This window comes from Mauremys mutica, chromosome 1 (genome assembly GCF_020497125.1).
Source record: "Mauremys mutica isolate MM-2020 ecotype Southern chromosome 1, ASM2049712v1, whole genome shotgun sequence".
NCBI classification, from domain to species: Eukaryota; Metazoa; Chordata; order Testudines; family Geoemydidae; genus Mauremys; species Mauremys mutica.
In genome coordinates this window covers 54606285-54623472 of record NC_059072.1, presented here as the reverse complement: position 1 = coordinate 54623472, position 17188 = coordinate 54606285, and the positions used below count along the sequence as shown (strand labels likewise).

At 39.8% G+C, this 17188-nt stretch overlaps 1 protein-coding gene across 1 annotated transcript in view; it reads right to left on the bottom strand.

The window, feature by feature from the left end:
- The window catches only part of CNTN1 (contactin 1), a 254857-nt gene that overhangs the window by 103100 nt on the left and 134569 nt on the right, over positions 1-17188 (bottom strand). Inside the window, exons 11-13 of the mRNA XM_044996278.1 lie at positions 14075-14225; positions 9712-9839; positions 6930-7105 (exon numbers count right to left, since the gene is read on the bottom strand). Of these exons, the coding sequence (XP_044852213.1) occupies positions 6930-7105; positions 9712-9839; positions 14075-14225 (455 nt within the window). The remainder of the gene's footprint in view (positions 1-6929; positions 7106-9711; positions 9840-14074; positions 14226-17188) is intronic.

Below are 17188 nucleotides of genomic sequence, written 5' to 3'. Positions count from 1 at the left end.
GAAAGAATATGATAATGTTGAACTACTCAATCAATAACTAGGCAAACAAACACAAAGTTGAACAATGTTCAGTTTAGGAGAACCCTGAAAATGAACTGTTAATGTAGAAACTATTTGAAAAGAACATGCACTAAAATTTAAATACATATTGTTTCATTTTAGATAGCAATGTCATAATTCGTCATGTGAGATGAAAACAACACTGACAAGTTTTCTTCTGAAAAACGAGCTGTAGCGCTAATGAAATGCAAATTAGTTCTGTCTTCAGCAACTGATGGCACTACTAAAGCTTCCAGCTCAAGACAAAAGATTTATTCAGCTATTAACATAAATTTTATCATTTCATTATGTGTTTATGACAACAATAGTAGCATTATTTCAGCAACTGAAGGATGCTATTAGGTTTCAGCATTTTGATCTGCATTCTCACCATAAATTAATAGCCCTATTATTTGAAAGATCTATGAAGCTCCTTAAGCTACAGGAAATTGCAGCATATATAACAATTGTAATGTTAATAATGGAATATTTATCTTTTTATGTTTATGAAAAGTTGCATGGCAAAATGTGATTCTACCAGTTCCACCAAGTAGGTTTGGTTAGAGGCTGTTTAAAGCGCCAGTTACTACTGAACTGGAAATCTTATACATGGGTGCCACCTGCTGGCTGAAAAGAAAACCTGCAATATGGATCCAGCAAACTTAGGTAAAGAGCGAAAACTTTCAGGTACAAGCACGCATAAAAGCAGAATAAAAAGCATGAATGTAACAATAAATGAAATAAAAAAACAGATGAAATATCAGGAATATATATTTCTGTTATAAGTAATTAATTACACTTGGATATAAAATGAAGAAATAAACAGGTGATGGGCATTTCATATTCAATATTCTAGGCAGAAACTTGTATGAAACTCCAAGAATTTTTAGAAACACCACAACATTATTCCTGATTATTAAATATAACCACAAATCCCAACCCCAAACAATTACTTAAATACAAACCTCAGATCCGATCATTAAGGGATAGACTCTCAGACTTTATGGTCAGAAGGGACCATCATGATCATCTAGTTGATCTCCTGCACATTGCACCTCGCTCACCTACTCCTGTAATAGACCCATAACCTCTGACTGTGTTACTGAAGTCCTCAAATCATGATTTAAAGACTTCAAGTTATGGAGAATCCACCAATTACACTAGTTTAAAATTGCAAGTGACCCTTACCCCATGCTGCAAAGGAAAGCAAAAAAAAACCCCAAGGTCTCTGCCAATCTGACCTGGGGAAAATTCCTTCCAAATATGATGCTCAGTTAAATCCTGAGCATGTGGGCAAGACCCAGCAGCCAAGACTCAGCCCGGGAAAGAATTCTCTGTAGTAACTCAGAGGCCGGCCCATCTAGTGTTCCATCTCTGGTCATTGGAGATATTTGCTGCTGGCAGTTGCAGCTCAGCTACCTGCCATTGTAGGCAGTCTCATCACACCATCCCCTCCATAAACTTATCAAGTTCAGTCTTGAAGCCAGTTAGGTTTTTTGCTCCCACTTCTCCCTTTGGAAGACTGTCCCAGAACTTCACTCCTCTGATGGTTAGAAACATTCATCTAATTTCAATCCTAAACTTGTTGAAGGACAGTTTATACCCATTTGTTCTGTGTTAACATTGATACTTAACTTCAAATAACTCCTCACCCTCCCTGGTATTTTTCCTTCTGATGTATTTATAGAAAGTAATCATATCATCCCTCAGCCTTCTTTTGGTGAGGCTAAACAAACCAAGCTCTTTGAGTCTCCTCTCATAAGGTAGGCTTTCCACTCCTCTGAAAATTCTAGTAGCCCTTCTCTGAACCTGTTCCAATTTGAATTAATCTTTCTGAGAGAAGGGAGACCAGAATTGCACACTATATTCCAGACAAGGTGTCACCAATGCTTTGTATAATGGTCCTAACACTTCCCTGTCTCTACTGGAAATATCTCATCTGATGCATTTTAGGATCGCATTAGCCTTTTTCATAGTCACATCACATTGGTGGCTCATAGTTATTCTGTGATCAACCAATACACCCAGGTCTTCCTCCTCTTAGCTTCCAACTCATAAATCCCCAGTTTATAGAAAAAAATATTGTTGTTAGTCCATAAATGCATGACCTTGCATTCTGCACTATTACATTTAATCCCATTTCTATTACTCTGGTTTTCAAGGTCATCCAGATCTTCTTGTATGATATTCTGGTCCTCCTCTGTATTGGCAATACCTCCCAACTTCGTGTCATCTGCAAATTTTATTAGCACACTCCCACTTTTTGTGCAAAGGTCATTAATAAAAATGTTAAATAAGACTGGTACCGTAACTGATCCTGGAAGAACTCCACTAGTAATCTCCCTCCAGCCTGACCGTTCACCTTTCAGTATGACCTTTTGAGGTCTCCCCTGTAAACATTTTCTTATCCACCTTACAATTCTCATATTAATCCACATCTTCTCCAATTTAATGAATAATTTCCCATGTGGAACTGTATCAAATGCCTTACTGAAATCCAGGTAGATTAGAGCTACTGCATTTCCTTTGTCTAAAAAATCAGTTATCTTCTCAAAGAGGGAGATCAGTTTGGTATGGCACAATCTATCTTTTGTAAAACCATGTTGCATTTTATCCTAGTTACTGTTTATCTCTATGTTCTTAACTACTTTCTCCTTCAAAATTTGTTCCAAGTCCTTGCTTACAGTTGAAGTCAAACCAACTGCAGAGGATTGAGCAAATGGTGGAAGGAGGTCAAAGAGTATCTGCAACAAACTAGTTAAGTTAGTTAAGAGTAGGAAAACTCATATGAAGTAGATGTTTCTGCTCCAGCAGATGGAGTCGTAGGGTGGGATTCTCCACTGCTTTGTTCCGTCATTTACATCTTGTGTAGAGCGAGCGCAAAAAATGCCACCAAAATCAGAATGGTGGTGTTCTACCCTCACTGCACAGCTATATACAGCTGCAAAGACGCAGGTTCAGAGATCATCTCTTGAATGGCACGGGTGGGGTGGATGGCTGTTTTGAGGAGTTGGCACCCTCAGGACTTGCACTGATACCCTTGCTTGCCATGGGGTAGTGGGTCATGGTATGTTCCTCCTAAAGTACTTTGCTAGAATCTTCAGAAACATCTTCAGTATCAGGACAGGACATTAAAATTAATTTCCTTAAAAATTATTTGAGTTTCCCTATAGTGGCACTATTACAAGAAAAATCTTATACCCACATAAATAGCCACTGGTATGTGTAAAGTTATGGCTCCTGTTCAATATGTTTTTTGGATAAAAATCCTACGATCTGCACATGGCCAACAGATTGACAATGTTCAGCCACTGCATAAGGATATATATATATTTTCTTTGATGTTACTCAGGCTAAGGTGGGGAAAACCTCATGTCAATGAATTTTCTTCCTTCTACACACCAAAGCGCTTGATTTACCCACACTTTCAATCCCAGTCTGTGGTTTCGTGGGACCTATCTGAGCCCAAGCCTAAATAACTTCTCTAAATGACTGCGGTCAGGGGACTAAGCTCAAGGACCAAGACAAAACATTAGGTGTGTTTTTACTTTGCTCTCTTACAAGACAGAGGTGGGGGTTTTTCTGTCTAGTAGAGGGCTTTCTTCTTTATATTTTCCCACCTCTTGTATTTTTTAAAGGAAGGGTTTGACAAACACTAAGATTTCATTCCTGCTGTTATCTAAGAGAAGAGCTGTCAGCAAGCTGTAATTTCAAGCTTCTGCAAAATACTCTATATGCACTGAACAGTGCAGAAGTGCAAATTTAAACACACATTAATAAAGCAATCCTCAGATGTAAACATGGAAAATATCATTTTCTTGGGATGGCAGTGAGGTAGATCTACACATCTCATAATTCCTAAAATAACTGTAAAGTACATTTCTAGAGAGGTTTAGTATGCTGCTACTGGAGTTTTGATAGGCACAAATTTCTGTAAGGTACTTTGCAGGAACCTTAAGACTTTGAGCTTCAGTGCCCTTAAACTGGCATTAGACCACTACTCTGCCAGTCAGACAAGGAAAGTCCACACAGACTCTCATTGAAAGATACTAACAGGGCTTCTAGAGACCTTCACAATCAAAAAATTTTGATTCAGGACCATCAAAACGTTTCATTTTGATAATGTTGAAGTGTTTCGTTTTGACTCTTGATTTCATTACTAAATATGTGTTACAAATATACACAGTATTAAATGTATAGAAATGTAACAAAATTAATATTTTAATATTATACATATGTTTATATTAAATTAAGTGAAACATTTGACATTTTCCTATTGAAAAATTGGTCAAAATTGACACATTCCCATGAAACACTTCAATTTCGATTAAACTGCATCTTTTGACAGAAAACTGTCCTATTAAAAACATTTCAACTAGCTCTAAACAGCAGTTGGGACTGGCTAATTCAGTCTTGTGGGACTGCTGATATCATATGCATGCTCCTAGGCAGACCGTTTCATTTTTTATGTTTATGATTACAGCCCCATGTTAACTATTGTGACTATGCAAATCTTATTTTTGGTTCTGCTTTAGATTTGTAAAATATTTTTAATTTACTTTTATTTGCAGCTATTAGGAATGATATTTAAAAAATAGAGAGAGGAAGAAGGAACCCAACTAGCTATTACCAAATCAGACAGCTTTGCAGGTCTAGGAATCAGAAAGACTCCATGGAATGGACTGTTAAAATGTAGGTAATATTGTAGGTGGAGCTTAGCGTGTGACCGACCACTGTTGAGGCCTAACGGGTTCACAGCCAGCCTACCTTAAAGGCCCTTCTCCCCATATAATACCACAACAATTGTGCTCAGTAGATATACCTGAGTTAACATTCCCCTGATTTAAAAGGGAGTAGAGTGGTGGCACATCTTTTTTCTGTGATGGGCGCTTAATTCTAGAGCTTGCTCCCCCAATACCTACAACCTTCACCAGGACTGGTTAATCCACAGGCATGATGCAAAATCCACTGTTTTTCTTGGGATTTCAGTAAGAGGGTGGGTTGAAGATTAAGAATGTCTGGATGTGGGGATAATTATTTCATTGATATCTATTCTGGGCTAATATTTTTTTCAGATTGTATGGTTTGTGTTGGATAATTTGTTTGTATTTTGTATTGATTGTTGTGTGTTTTTATACAATTTAAAGTTGGTCCAAGCACAGTGCTATGAGATGGAGGCTTTCCACAAATGGAAATAAATATATGCAGGGTAGGACCCTCATGTGTTGCAGATAGTTTGCTAAAACATGACATCAGGGGACATGCTGAACCAGAGAAGATTTATGCCTAAGACAAAAAAATTGCCAGAGAAATGGCCTAGCAGATGGAATGGGATAACCCCACATGCTCATTAACAATATCTGGGATGTCTCTTTATTTGTGCCAAAATGAGTGACTTTGAATTAGCTTGTTTAGGACTGAGTGCTTATTGAATTTTTTCTCCTACTCGCTATCCTGTGCCAGACCCTGGAAATGCTCATTAGAAGAGCACAGACAGGAATAAGAAATACACACATATAAGAACATAAGAATGGCCATACTGGGTCAGATCAATGGTCCATCTAGCCCAGTATCCTGTCTTCCAACAGCCACCAGTGCCAGATACTTTAGAGGGAATGAACAGAAGAAGGCAATTATTGAGTGATCCATCCCCTGTCATCCAGCTTCTGGAAAACAAATATCTTTCCCTTTAAAGATTATTTGTGCTATGTTTGGTGGTAGCCTGCCTATTGTGGAAGGAGAGAAAAGGATAAAGGGAATTTGAACACAGATATCTTAACTTTTAGGACTAAAGTAAGAGTCAGGCTAACACTAGCTCTAATAATGTGAGATTTCAGGCAGGGCCTGGGCAAGTGGAAAGCGAGTGGAACAAAAAAACTGTAAGAGATACTGTTTTTCGAGCTTGTGTTAGATAAGAATGGAATACAGACTGTAGCAGGAACTGCTGAGAAAAGTAAGATATCAGAAGGAATATGTATAAACTAGATGTGGTTGTTGATCATTATTGTCTGCAACAAAAGGTATAAATGCTTGCCCTAATAGTTTATCTAACGGAGACCTGCCTGGGATGGGGGGAACCCGTCTGGGTGTACTCTCCTCTTGCAAGTGTCAGGAAAATAAACTGTCTCTGACTTGTTGCAACCAACCTGAGAGTGAAGACTCTATTTAATTCCACAATATTCACTATCTATATTCACTATCTATCATTTATTATTCCTTGTTCTTTAATTTTAAATGTTTCAGTCAGCCATTTAGAAACGACACTATGGACCAGACTGCAAATCCCTTATTCACATTAGTAAAAAATTATTCACAGCCAGACTATGGACTTCAAGAGTAAAACTTGTGGGGAGAGTAGGACTCACACAGTTTGGCCCTCTGAGACTCACACTGCGTGAATAGTACATAGTTAAGAGTCAAGTGATCCATCTGACACAGCACACTGGCTGCAATTCATTCACTTAAACTATTTAAATACATTCAAATAAGTTAGTAGAGGTTTGTGAACTATTCACAATCAGAAAAAGAGAGAGTGACATTTTCAGACAATTTATTAATCAGAATTCAATGAGCTCTAGTTTGGTGATTGGGGATTCCACAAAATCTGTTACAGTGAAAAATGGGAACCGCTAAAGAAAAAGGTTAGGAGAACATACAAACTTTTACAAACAACCTCTTCACTTCTCCACTATGAAGTAACTAATGAACTGTAAACAACTTTTAGAGGCCTTGATCCTTGTTTTATAATTTTAGGCCTCTTTAAAAAGGTGATTCCAGATGCATTTTCCTGGGTATGAACCAATAAACTAGAATATACAGAAAACACCATGTGTTTCATGATACTGAAAACCAGAGCTTAGCGTATCAAATGAGGGTCTGCAAAATCTTACCATAACACTCCTTTCGTAATGATCATGCTCTTTTTCAAAATCTATCATGTAGCCATTTAGAGACCAAATAAATGTCAGATCTAATGTGGTATCATAGGACGCAATACACTGCATGGTGGCACTCTCTCCAACTGTGACATCAACATTAGTTGGTGCTAAGGTAATCTTTGTAGCTTCTGTGAAGTTAAAAGAAAATGTGGAAAATTCTAATAAACAACTGAATATACAGATGCGAATCTAGCTGTTTCATTATACATGAAAAGAACAAACTGATTTACATGTTATTTATGCAACTACATTTCAAAGGGGAACACTGATTAGAACAGAGAGGTGCTCTAAGAAAAGTGACACCCTTACAACTGAAATTCCTTGGCTTTTGATTGCTCATTCTCTGATAATACACATTTTAGCCTCTTCATCATGATGACTATAAAAAACTATGCTGACTTATTTTTATTCACAGACTATTTCATGTGTAGAAGACAGATGATCCATTTTGCATGACTCATTGTGTATTTTTTTGTTCGTAACAATCCTGGCCTTAAAAAAAAACAAACAAACCATCATTAAAGAATGGAGAGCTCTGCTCAGTGCTCTCATTTCCATTACTCCACCCTGGAAAGGGGGATTCTAATGTGTCTATTAAAAAACAATGTTTAATTCTGCATGGAATGCAAATAGCTATGCTGGGAAGGGACAGAAGAGAATAGAAGCAAAGAAGAAAAATATGTATAATCAGAGCTTACTACAATCAAGAAAAGAAGAAGAGCAGGAGACTCCATGAAATTCCTCAGGGATCTTGCTATACAGATCTAATTTAGCTGACACATGCTTTGATACCAAAGAGCTCAGCGTAACAGAAGGGAATGGTATTCTAGCCATGTGTGTACATTTGGTAGCTGATTTTATAATGGTTGCTGGATTTTGTTTTGTATTGTAGAGTCTTCTATCAACCTAGAGGTATTCTAGGGTATGTCTGCACTGCACTCGTCTTTCAGTGGCGGGTCGTATACATACTCATGTAGGCCCCCAGCACAGGTATAAACAACAGCATAGACCATGAGGCATGGCTTAGGCGAGTAAAGAGATGCCTGCAGGGTGTGGAAAGGTACACAAGTACATACCCTGCACAGAGCTCTACTTGCCCAAGCTGTGACTCCCATCTACAGTGCTGTTTTTAGCCATATAGTTCCCTGCTGCCTCCCCACTTGCTCTTCTGGAGCTTTCCACGACCACAGAAAAAGACTCCAATAGTGGGGGAAGTGAGGGAGGTAGTGGAGAAAGACTCCAATGGCTCTTATTGCTGGAGCCCTTCCCTACCACTGTGAAAAACTCCAGCAGTGGGGAAAGGCTCCGGCAGTGGGGAGGTGGCAGGCAAAGACTCAGGCTTTTCCTGCTGTCTGTCTCCGGCCAGAGCCTTTCCTCACCACAGTGAAAATCTCTGGCAGTGGAGAGTGGCTGAAACCTTTCTGCACTGCCTCCCCACTACCAGAGTCTTTCACTGGTATGTGTAGTTACACCCCAGGGTGTGGAAACAGTGCTAAAGAAAATTCTCATGTGTCCATGACAGATACCAAGTTTTGAAATCTGCCAACTAGCCTTTCACTGTTTCTGTTGGTTAAAGTTGAATTGCAAGGGACATGCTCAGTCATTAGTTCTCCCTCCTTAGATGAACTAGGTTAGAGTCCTCAGGTACAAAAAGGAATGGTTTATGTTTAGATTATACACACATATGTTTTAAATGTTTAACTGTGGAGATATTTTAAGTCAATAATTGTTTGTGATTCTAAAATGCACAATATAACGTTAAAGGGCTTGAATATTTATTTACAAATGTTTCCAGAAAACTAAGAATGATGAATGTAGTGATTAAAAAAACAAGGCTACAAAATACAAAGAAAAATAAATAATCATACTAGTTAAACAGACCTCGTGATTCAAAATAAATTCTTTACAATATTTGAAACATCATTACATATGGTCTAGGGAAGAAGTTACAAAAAATGTTGTCATATGTTCTGATGGATTCACACTCATGTTGCTAAGTTTATCTTGTGGCACCATGCTGTTGAGTACGACTGCCACATTCTGGCTGCAGGAAATGCTTTCTTTTCATATACATTTAACACATAGGTGGTTTTCCAGAGGCCTGGCAGACAGAAGTGCTCATGAACACTATATTCCCTTCCTCCTCCCTTCGGCTATTTAGTTATCTGACAGGGTTGTAAAAGGTGTGATTAAGTACATCAGCATCTGATACCAGTACTGCAATGTGTTACTGTGGCGCATTTATTTGGATGAATGATCCCACATTACAAATTTAAATAAATGATTTATTTAATTGCACTGCTCACTACCCCCATGCTCTGAAAAAGAAGTAGAAAGGAGCCAAGGAGAGGCAGGGAGGAGGATGGTCATGGACCCATGCTCTGTGTGTTGGGCTGCAATGTTGGGCTAGTGCATGAGGGAGAGATATCAGCACCATCTGAATGGATGATCAGATTATTGACTCTCCTGTGGAAGGAACAGCACTGGTGGAAGAACTGAGACACTTCCTTTCCTTTGCTTTGCTCCTCTAGCGCAGTTCAATGCTTCCCCTATTTAGAGCTGTGGCTTAAAAGCCATAATCTATCTCTTAATGGGCAATTCAGTTCAATTTAGTTGGAAAGAAATAACATAAAATGGCTTGCAGGGAAAGTCTTAAAGGGAAATCTTATAAAGCAAAGCTTTATAATTTTAAATTGAGGCATGTTATGTGAAATGAACAAAAATGGAGTTTTACCTGTGATTTCCAGAGTACCAGTACTGTTAGCTTTTCCTCGGTTATTTTCTGCAAAACACGTGTAGCTGCCTTGATCCAGCTTTGTGATATTAACAATTTCCAGGCTACCATCATCCCAAACAGATATCCTATTGAAAGTGTGAAAAATACACCATGAGTTAAAATAGTTATTTGCATCAGAAAGAACAAAATATTTCCAGTGGAAATTTCCAAATAAGTCAAAATAAAGATCATAAGGGTCTCTCAATAACTGATGTCTAACTATTGCTTTTATATATGCTCCAGTACCCCATCATGATTTAAACAGAGTTTAGCATGGTTAATGGGATCTGGAATAAAGCATACAATTTACATTTAGGGGGATTATTTTCACTTATTTTTGTTCTCTCAAATATTTTTTCTTTTAGTTTTGCAAGTTTAATACTCAAATAAGTGCAAGACTAATTAGAGTGACTAAAACTAGGTGCTAAGGAAGCTATTCCAGTCAACATTAATGATATCTTGACTTAGCACCTCCCTGCAATTTCACTCCCGGGGTTTATTTTGAGCTGGGACTTCCAAGAGTAGAAACTGTATAGACAAATGCTCACTATGGATTGGCATGAGACAACCAGTCAAGTTTTCACTGAGGATATGAGCTAGGATTTGAACTTGCATCACCTGTGGTGAACAAATAGTGCACAAATCCAAGAAATCTCTGACACATTCCTTCAAAACCCCTCATCTCAAAATCCCCTTTTTAAAAACAATATACCACTAATTATAGTCTCTCTCTTGAAGTAATATGTTTTAACATCTAGATCAAATAATTAGAATTCGTTTGTAAATAAATTATTAAATAAATATATGCTGTAGAAACCACCACGAGGCCTCAGTCAGGGATCAGGGTCCCACTGAGCCAGGCAGTGAGTGAAAAAAAGGGAGTTTGGAACAGAGAGCTCACAATCTGACAGAAGAATAAATAAACAAATGGGGTTGGGTGGGGGCAGGTAGACATAGATATATTTACATGAATCAGGAGCCACAGGCAGTCACCAGCCTAACCAATTCCAGGTGGCAGTGATTCATAAGCATCATGGCAGAGGTAGATTTTAAAGAGGGATTTAAGACAGGATAATTCAATGTAATCATTGGTTGCTAAGGAGCACCAGCAGCTTGCCAACTGTGAAGATGAATTCTATTTCAGAAGACAAAATGTTCCCCTCACAGATATGGAAACCCATCTTTGAGCTTCTGTGCAGCTCCTACAGGCTTGAACGAACCACGTTTTTCTATTGATGATATGTGGTAGAGCAGCTCAGATCATGTCAAGTGGACTCCACTAAATCTACTCAAGGAACTTGATGAGGATCTGCCCCATGTATAGAATGGGACACTACTGGTATGCCTACACTGTGTAACAAAGTTCCTCCTCTACCTTGGTGGGTCCTGCGCTTATTGGCAGATTTGCTCACCTCAGTGATCTTCCCCACAGTCTGGGTCAACTCCTCCTGTGTCTGATCAGGAGTTGGGAGGTTTGGGGGGAACCCAGGCCTGCCCTCTACTCTGGGTTCCAGCCCAGGGCCCTGTGGATTGCAGCTGTCTATAGTGCCTCCTGTAACAGCTGCATGACAGCTACAACTCCCTGGGCTACTTCCCTATGGCCTCCTCCAAACACCTTCTTTATCCTCACCACAGGACCTTCCTCCTGGTGTCTGATAACGCTTGTACTCCTTAGTCCTCCAGCAGTACACCCTCTCACTCTCAGCTCCTTGTGCCTCTTGCTCCCAGCTCCTCACACGCACTTCCTCTCCTCTGGCTCCCCCACGCCTGATGGAGTGAGCTTTTTAAACCCAGGTGCCCTGATTAGCCTGCCTTGATTGGCTGCAGGTGATCTAATCATCCTGTCTGCCTTAACTGGTTCTAGCAGGTTCCTGCTTACGCTAGTGCAGCCCCTGCTCTGGTCACTCAGGGAACAGAAAACTACTCATCCAGTGATCAGTATATTTGCCCTCTACCAGACTCCTGTACCCCACTGGTCTGGGTCTGTCACAACTGCAATAAAACATGTGCTGCTGGCTTCTGTCAGCTGACTCAGGCTCATGGGGCTTGGACTGTAGGGCTATAAAATTGCAGTGTAGAAGTCTGGTTCTAGGAAGGTCCCAGAGTTCAGGCTCCAGCCAGCACCCAGATGTCTACATTGCAATTTTATAGTCTGAGCTCTGAGAGCCTGAGTCAGCTGAAATGGGCCAGCTACTGGTGTTTTATTGCAGTGTAGCCATACCCTACAAGGTTGATGGGCAGCAAGTGTTGGCATAATGACATCTATTTAATGGAGGGCAATATCCCCTGGGAAAAACCTAATATTTAAACAAAATTCTTGGTTTCTCCACCAACAGACATGAAATAGCAATGGAGGACAAGCAAGGGCCATTATTTTAGATTCTGGTGAAATTTACTAACAGCTCCTCAAAACTGATTCCTTATGCACATTCTAAATTAACTCTTTTTTGCTATATGAAATAAGGCAAATGAATGCTTTCAGTATTCCTTAGAATTTTATACAGTATATAAATCCATGGACATCTCTTGCTAATTTAACATTAATTAACTTCTATCCATGGGGTAGTTTCCTCTTTGCTGTGGGGTAACAATCATGAATCAGCCCCAGATTTTTACACTTTGCAAATTAAAAATGTCTAAATGCTGCATTTTAAACAGTTATAAGTTAGTGTTGAAAACTGAGCACCCCCTTTTAGGCTAACTCTGAGGGAGTTTATCTGCAGCCAGGGAAATTCTCTGAGTATTGGGTTTAAAGCTTTGAAAATCTCATTTAATATAACATTTAAAAGGTGACTTCTATAGTGCATGGAATGTTTATAAATAAGCCACTTTTACATAGGCTAAGCCACTACACTGATTTATTTTGACAAAAGATCAGCTTAGACAGCTATGACAAAAACAAGAAACTGAAGAACACAGTGGCGTATATATTTAAATTAAATAAATTGGAGAAAGATTACATTAAGCATTAAATCAATTTTAATTATACCTTGTGTAAGTAAAGATTTCTGAAAATAAAACCCTATATTTGTTTGCCAATATATCTGTATGCTATATCAAATTAAGAATGCAGGAAACCTTTATACATTACTATGAGACTATTAACATATAATTGGCATGCTCCAGCAATATTGCCTCTGCTGTTTCACAGCATAGGAACTGTGCATCATGCTTGCAAGTCTCTGAACCATAGTGGCAGTATAATCGGCATAGGGAATTTCTAGTTAACTTGATTTTAAAACCTGAGAGTATAAGAGGCCCTGAGTCCAGATTTACTGCTCCTGAGTGTACTGAAGAGTGTGGAGAAGGAAGGGCCACTGTGCATCTGCAGAGCATATACACTCAGAGTACATAAGAATGGCCATACTGGGTCAGACCAATGGTCCATCTAGCTCAGTATCCTGTCTTTCAACAGTGGCCAGTACCAGATGCTTCAGATGGAATGAACAGAACAGGGAAATTATTGAGTGATCCATCCCGTCATCCATTCCCAGTTTCTGGCAGTCAGAGCTTTAGGGACACCCAAAGCATTGGGTTGTGTCCCTGACCATACTGTCTTGCATTATATGAATGGGTAAATAACACTTCCTTATTCACTTTCTCGATACCATTATGATTTTAACCTCTTTCCCTGCAGCAGGGAAAGGCTCAAGCTGTGGAAAGCTGCTGGACCTTTTCCTCTCCACAGTGAAAGACTCCACTAGTGGGGAAAGGCTCTGGCAGGGAGAGGCAGTGGGGAAACACAAGAGCCTTTCCCAACTGCCTCCCCCGACCAGAGTCTTTCACTGTGGCATGTAGCTTCACACCACTGTGTAGCTACACCCTACAGTATGGATGCAGCCTGCTTTTACTGAGGAGCTACACATACCCTACATGCCACTACCAGTACTGGCAAGTAACTTTTCTTTGTCCTTCATTAATTGCTTCTGCATTTCAACACTGGAGAAGAATAGCAAGTAGGAACATAATAAAAATGGGACAAGTGAAAGTTAAATAAAAATGAAAGCACTGCCCTGTCAAACCCAGACCCAATATCTCATGGCTAATGCTTAGTAAATGTACTAGCTGAACTTCAAGTTTACATGGAAGATTTATATGCAAGATGAGAATTAATGTTTTGAATTTTTCATTAAGAATGAAGAATAAAAATAAAGAATTTAATTAAGAATGGTTCTTTGCTTCAATTTTGCTGCAAGAATTCACTAATCATTAAAAATCTATAGTAAAATTTGCACTCTAACTAAATTTCTATTTCAGCTGAATATACAGGTATCATAAAACTATTCTAAGACCAATCATGCTCTTTAGAACCAATACTGACCTGCTCCCATTTACGAGCAGTTCTGTTCCTTTGCTCCATGAGAATTTTGGTTTAGGAGCAGCTTTAGGCTTGCATTCAATTATTACACGGCCTCCTTTAGCAGCCAAGATCTTCTTCTTCATTGGGTTCAGTTCAAAATTAGGAGGTGAAGCTGAAGAGAAAAAGCAACATATGGACACTGTTATCATATCTTTTGACAAGGTATGTAATACTGTTTGTTTTAGGACATTAAAGATAATCCGGGTGTATTGAAGCATACATATCTATATGTAAGAAGGGGGATAAGAATGACCCGGGCAATTGCAGACCTGTTAGTCTGACCTCAGTATGTGCAAGACTTTAGAACAAATTGTGCAGGAAAGAATAATTAAATTCATGAGGGTAAATGGTAAAGGGGATGTAATGCAACATGGGTTTACCAAAGGTAAGATCATGCCAGACTAATTTGATTTCCTTCTTTGAGAAAATAACTGATTTTTTAATATTTTGGACTTCAGGAAATCATTTGACATGGTACCACATGGGAAATTATCAGTTAAATTAGGGAAGACCTGGATCAGTACAAGGATTACAAGGTAGACAAGGAACTGGCAGAAGAGGAGAAGGCAACATGTTGTGCTGCAAAGTGAATTATCAGACTGGAAGGAGGTTACTAGTGGAGCTCCTCAAGGATCGATCTTGGGACCAATCTTATTTAAATATTTTTATAAATGACCTAGCACAAAATGTAAGAGTGGGCTAATAAAATTTACTGATGATACAAAGGTAGGAGGCATCATCAACACAGAGGAGGATCAGAATATTCTACAGAAAGATCTGGATGACCTTGAATACTGGCATGACAGAAATGGGATGAAATTCAATAATACATAGTGCAAGGTCATGCACTTAGGGTCTAATAATAAGAATTTTTACTACAAACTGGAGGCTCATCTGTTGGAAGTGACAGAAGAAGAGAGAGACCTGGGTATGGTGGGTCAATAACAGGATGACTATAAGACACCAGTGTGATGTGGCTGTGAAAAAGGCAAAGGCAATCCTAGGATGCATTATGTGAGGCATTTCTAGTAGAGATAGAGAACTATCAAAGACCTTTGTACAAGGCAATGGTAAGACCTCATTTGGAATACTGTGTACAATTCTGGTCACCCATGTTCAAGAAAGATTAATTTAAACTGGAACAGGTTCAGAACTGGAAACTGTGCAGAGAAGAGACACTAGGATGATCGGGGAATGGAGGGCCTATCTTATGAGAGGAGACTAGAAGAGCTTGGCTTGTTTTGTCTAACAAGAAGGCTGAGAGGGGATATGATTGCTCTCTATAAATACATTAGGGGTAAAAAATACCCGGAAGGGTGAAGAGTTATTTAAGCTAAAGGGCAAAATTGGCATAAGAACAAGTGGAGATAAAGTGGCCATGACCAATTTCAGGCTGGAAATTAGAAGAAGGTTTCTAACCATCAGAGGGACTGGGGAATGGATAAGATTCTGGAACAGCCTCCCAATAGGAATTGTGGAGGGCAAGCAACCTAATTAGCTTTAAGAGAGATCCTGACAAATTTATGAGTGAGATTGTATGATGGGATGCCCACTGCACACAAGGCAGAGCAGGTTAAATGAGGTAAATTAACCTTGTAGGCCACACCTGGAGGGAAGCCAGGGATTTACAAGACCTAATGGAAGATGAAGTTCAGCTAGGAAGGAGCAGTTTGGGCCTGTATAAAGAGATGAAACTGAGAACAGGAAGAGGCGGGAAGCAGTCTTCCTGTTCTTCTGAGGGGGAAGCAGTCTGCAGTCACTGCCTCTTAGAAGGGGTTTTGTTTAGGGCTAGAGAGTCTAGCAAGAAGTCCAAGAGAGGAAGTAGTCTACAGTTACTCCCTGGAAGGAGGGAATGTTGGCCATTAAACCGAGGGGTGGGGGCAGAAGATAGAGAAGGGAAGTAGTCCAGGGAAATAGCAACAGGATCTGGGAGCAAGCATACCATAGTTGCTGGACATGGGGTCCATTGGTTTGAACTCAGACTCATGGGAAGGCCCGGGTTCCCCTACCAGCCACTGAGAAAGTGGCCTTGGTCTGGACCATACAGTGACCTGGCCAGAGGGCTGTCATGAAGAGGGAGCACTGCGAATCCTGGAGAGTGAGGGGGGATATGGTGTGAGCAACCATGGAAAGGGAGGTGTCAGAAGATAACTCCCAGATGTGGCCACAATGAGGTGTCCCAATGTTGAGTAAACTGTTATAGATGGTAGGGCTCACTTCAGGTTTCTGACATGTTCCTAAGATCTCAGGCCATCAGCAGGGGTCAGGAAGGGATTTCCCTCTCCCTCAATGCATTCTGGGGTTTTTTTTTTAATTCTTCTTAAGCATCCTGGATGGCCACGGCTGCAGATGAGACACTGGATGAGGAGCTCCAGGGCTCTGAGGGCACCAAGCATTCTCTCAGGTGCCTGGCTGGCTGGGTCTTGCTCACAACCTCAAGGTGTAACTGATCGCCATATGTGGAGTCAGGAAGGAATTTTCCCCACCTCAGATTACCTGTGATTTTGTGGGATTTTTGCCTTCTTCCGCGAGTGGGTGCCGGTCACTAGCAGGATTATCTGGTTATATCTCACTTAATCATTTTCCTGCCACTGCAGGGACCTCAGGCACTAGTGTAGCTTGGTCCCTCCTCTTATCTGCCTATGGCAGATAACAGTCTAGTCTTCTGTCCAATTTAGGTGTTGGGTTTAGTGTGCGGGTGCAGAGTGGTGTCATGGCCTGTGATATACAGGAGGTCAGCCTAGATGATCTGGTTGTTCCTTCTGCCTTTAAACTCAATGACTCTATGAAGAACTAAGGAATTGGGCTCTACAATTTCCACTATGCAGGTGAGCATAGATGCAGAAATTTGGCTCTGCAACAGTGGAAGGTCTGACAAATTAGCTACAATAATATTTATATATTGTGTCATTCCTGAAATCCTTATCTGTTCATTTCTCAAATTTCATCTGAGCTTGGCCCAGCTGTATTATGGGTCTGCTCTACAACCCAAACTGAAACCAATAGAAAGACTTCCATTGATCTCACCGGGCTTTGGATCACACATAATTAAGAGTCTGATAACAGCACTTTTAA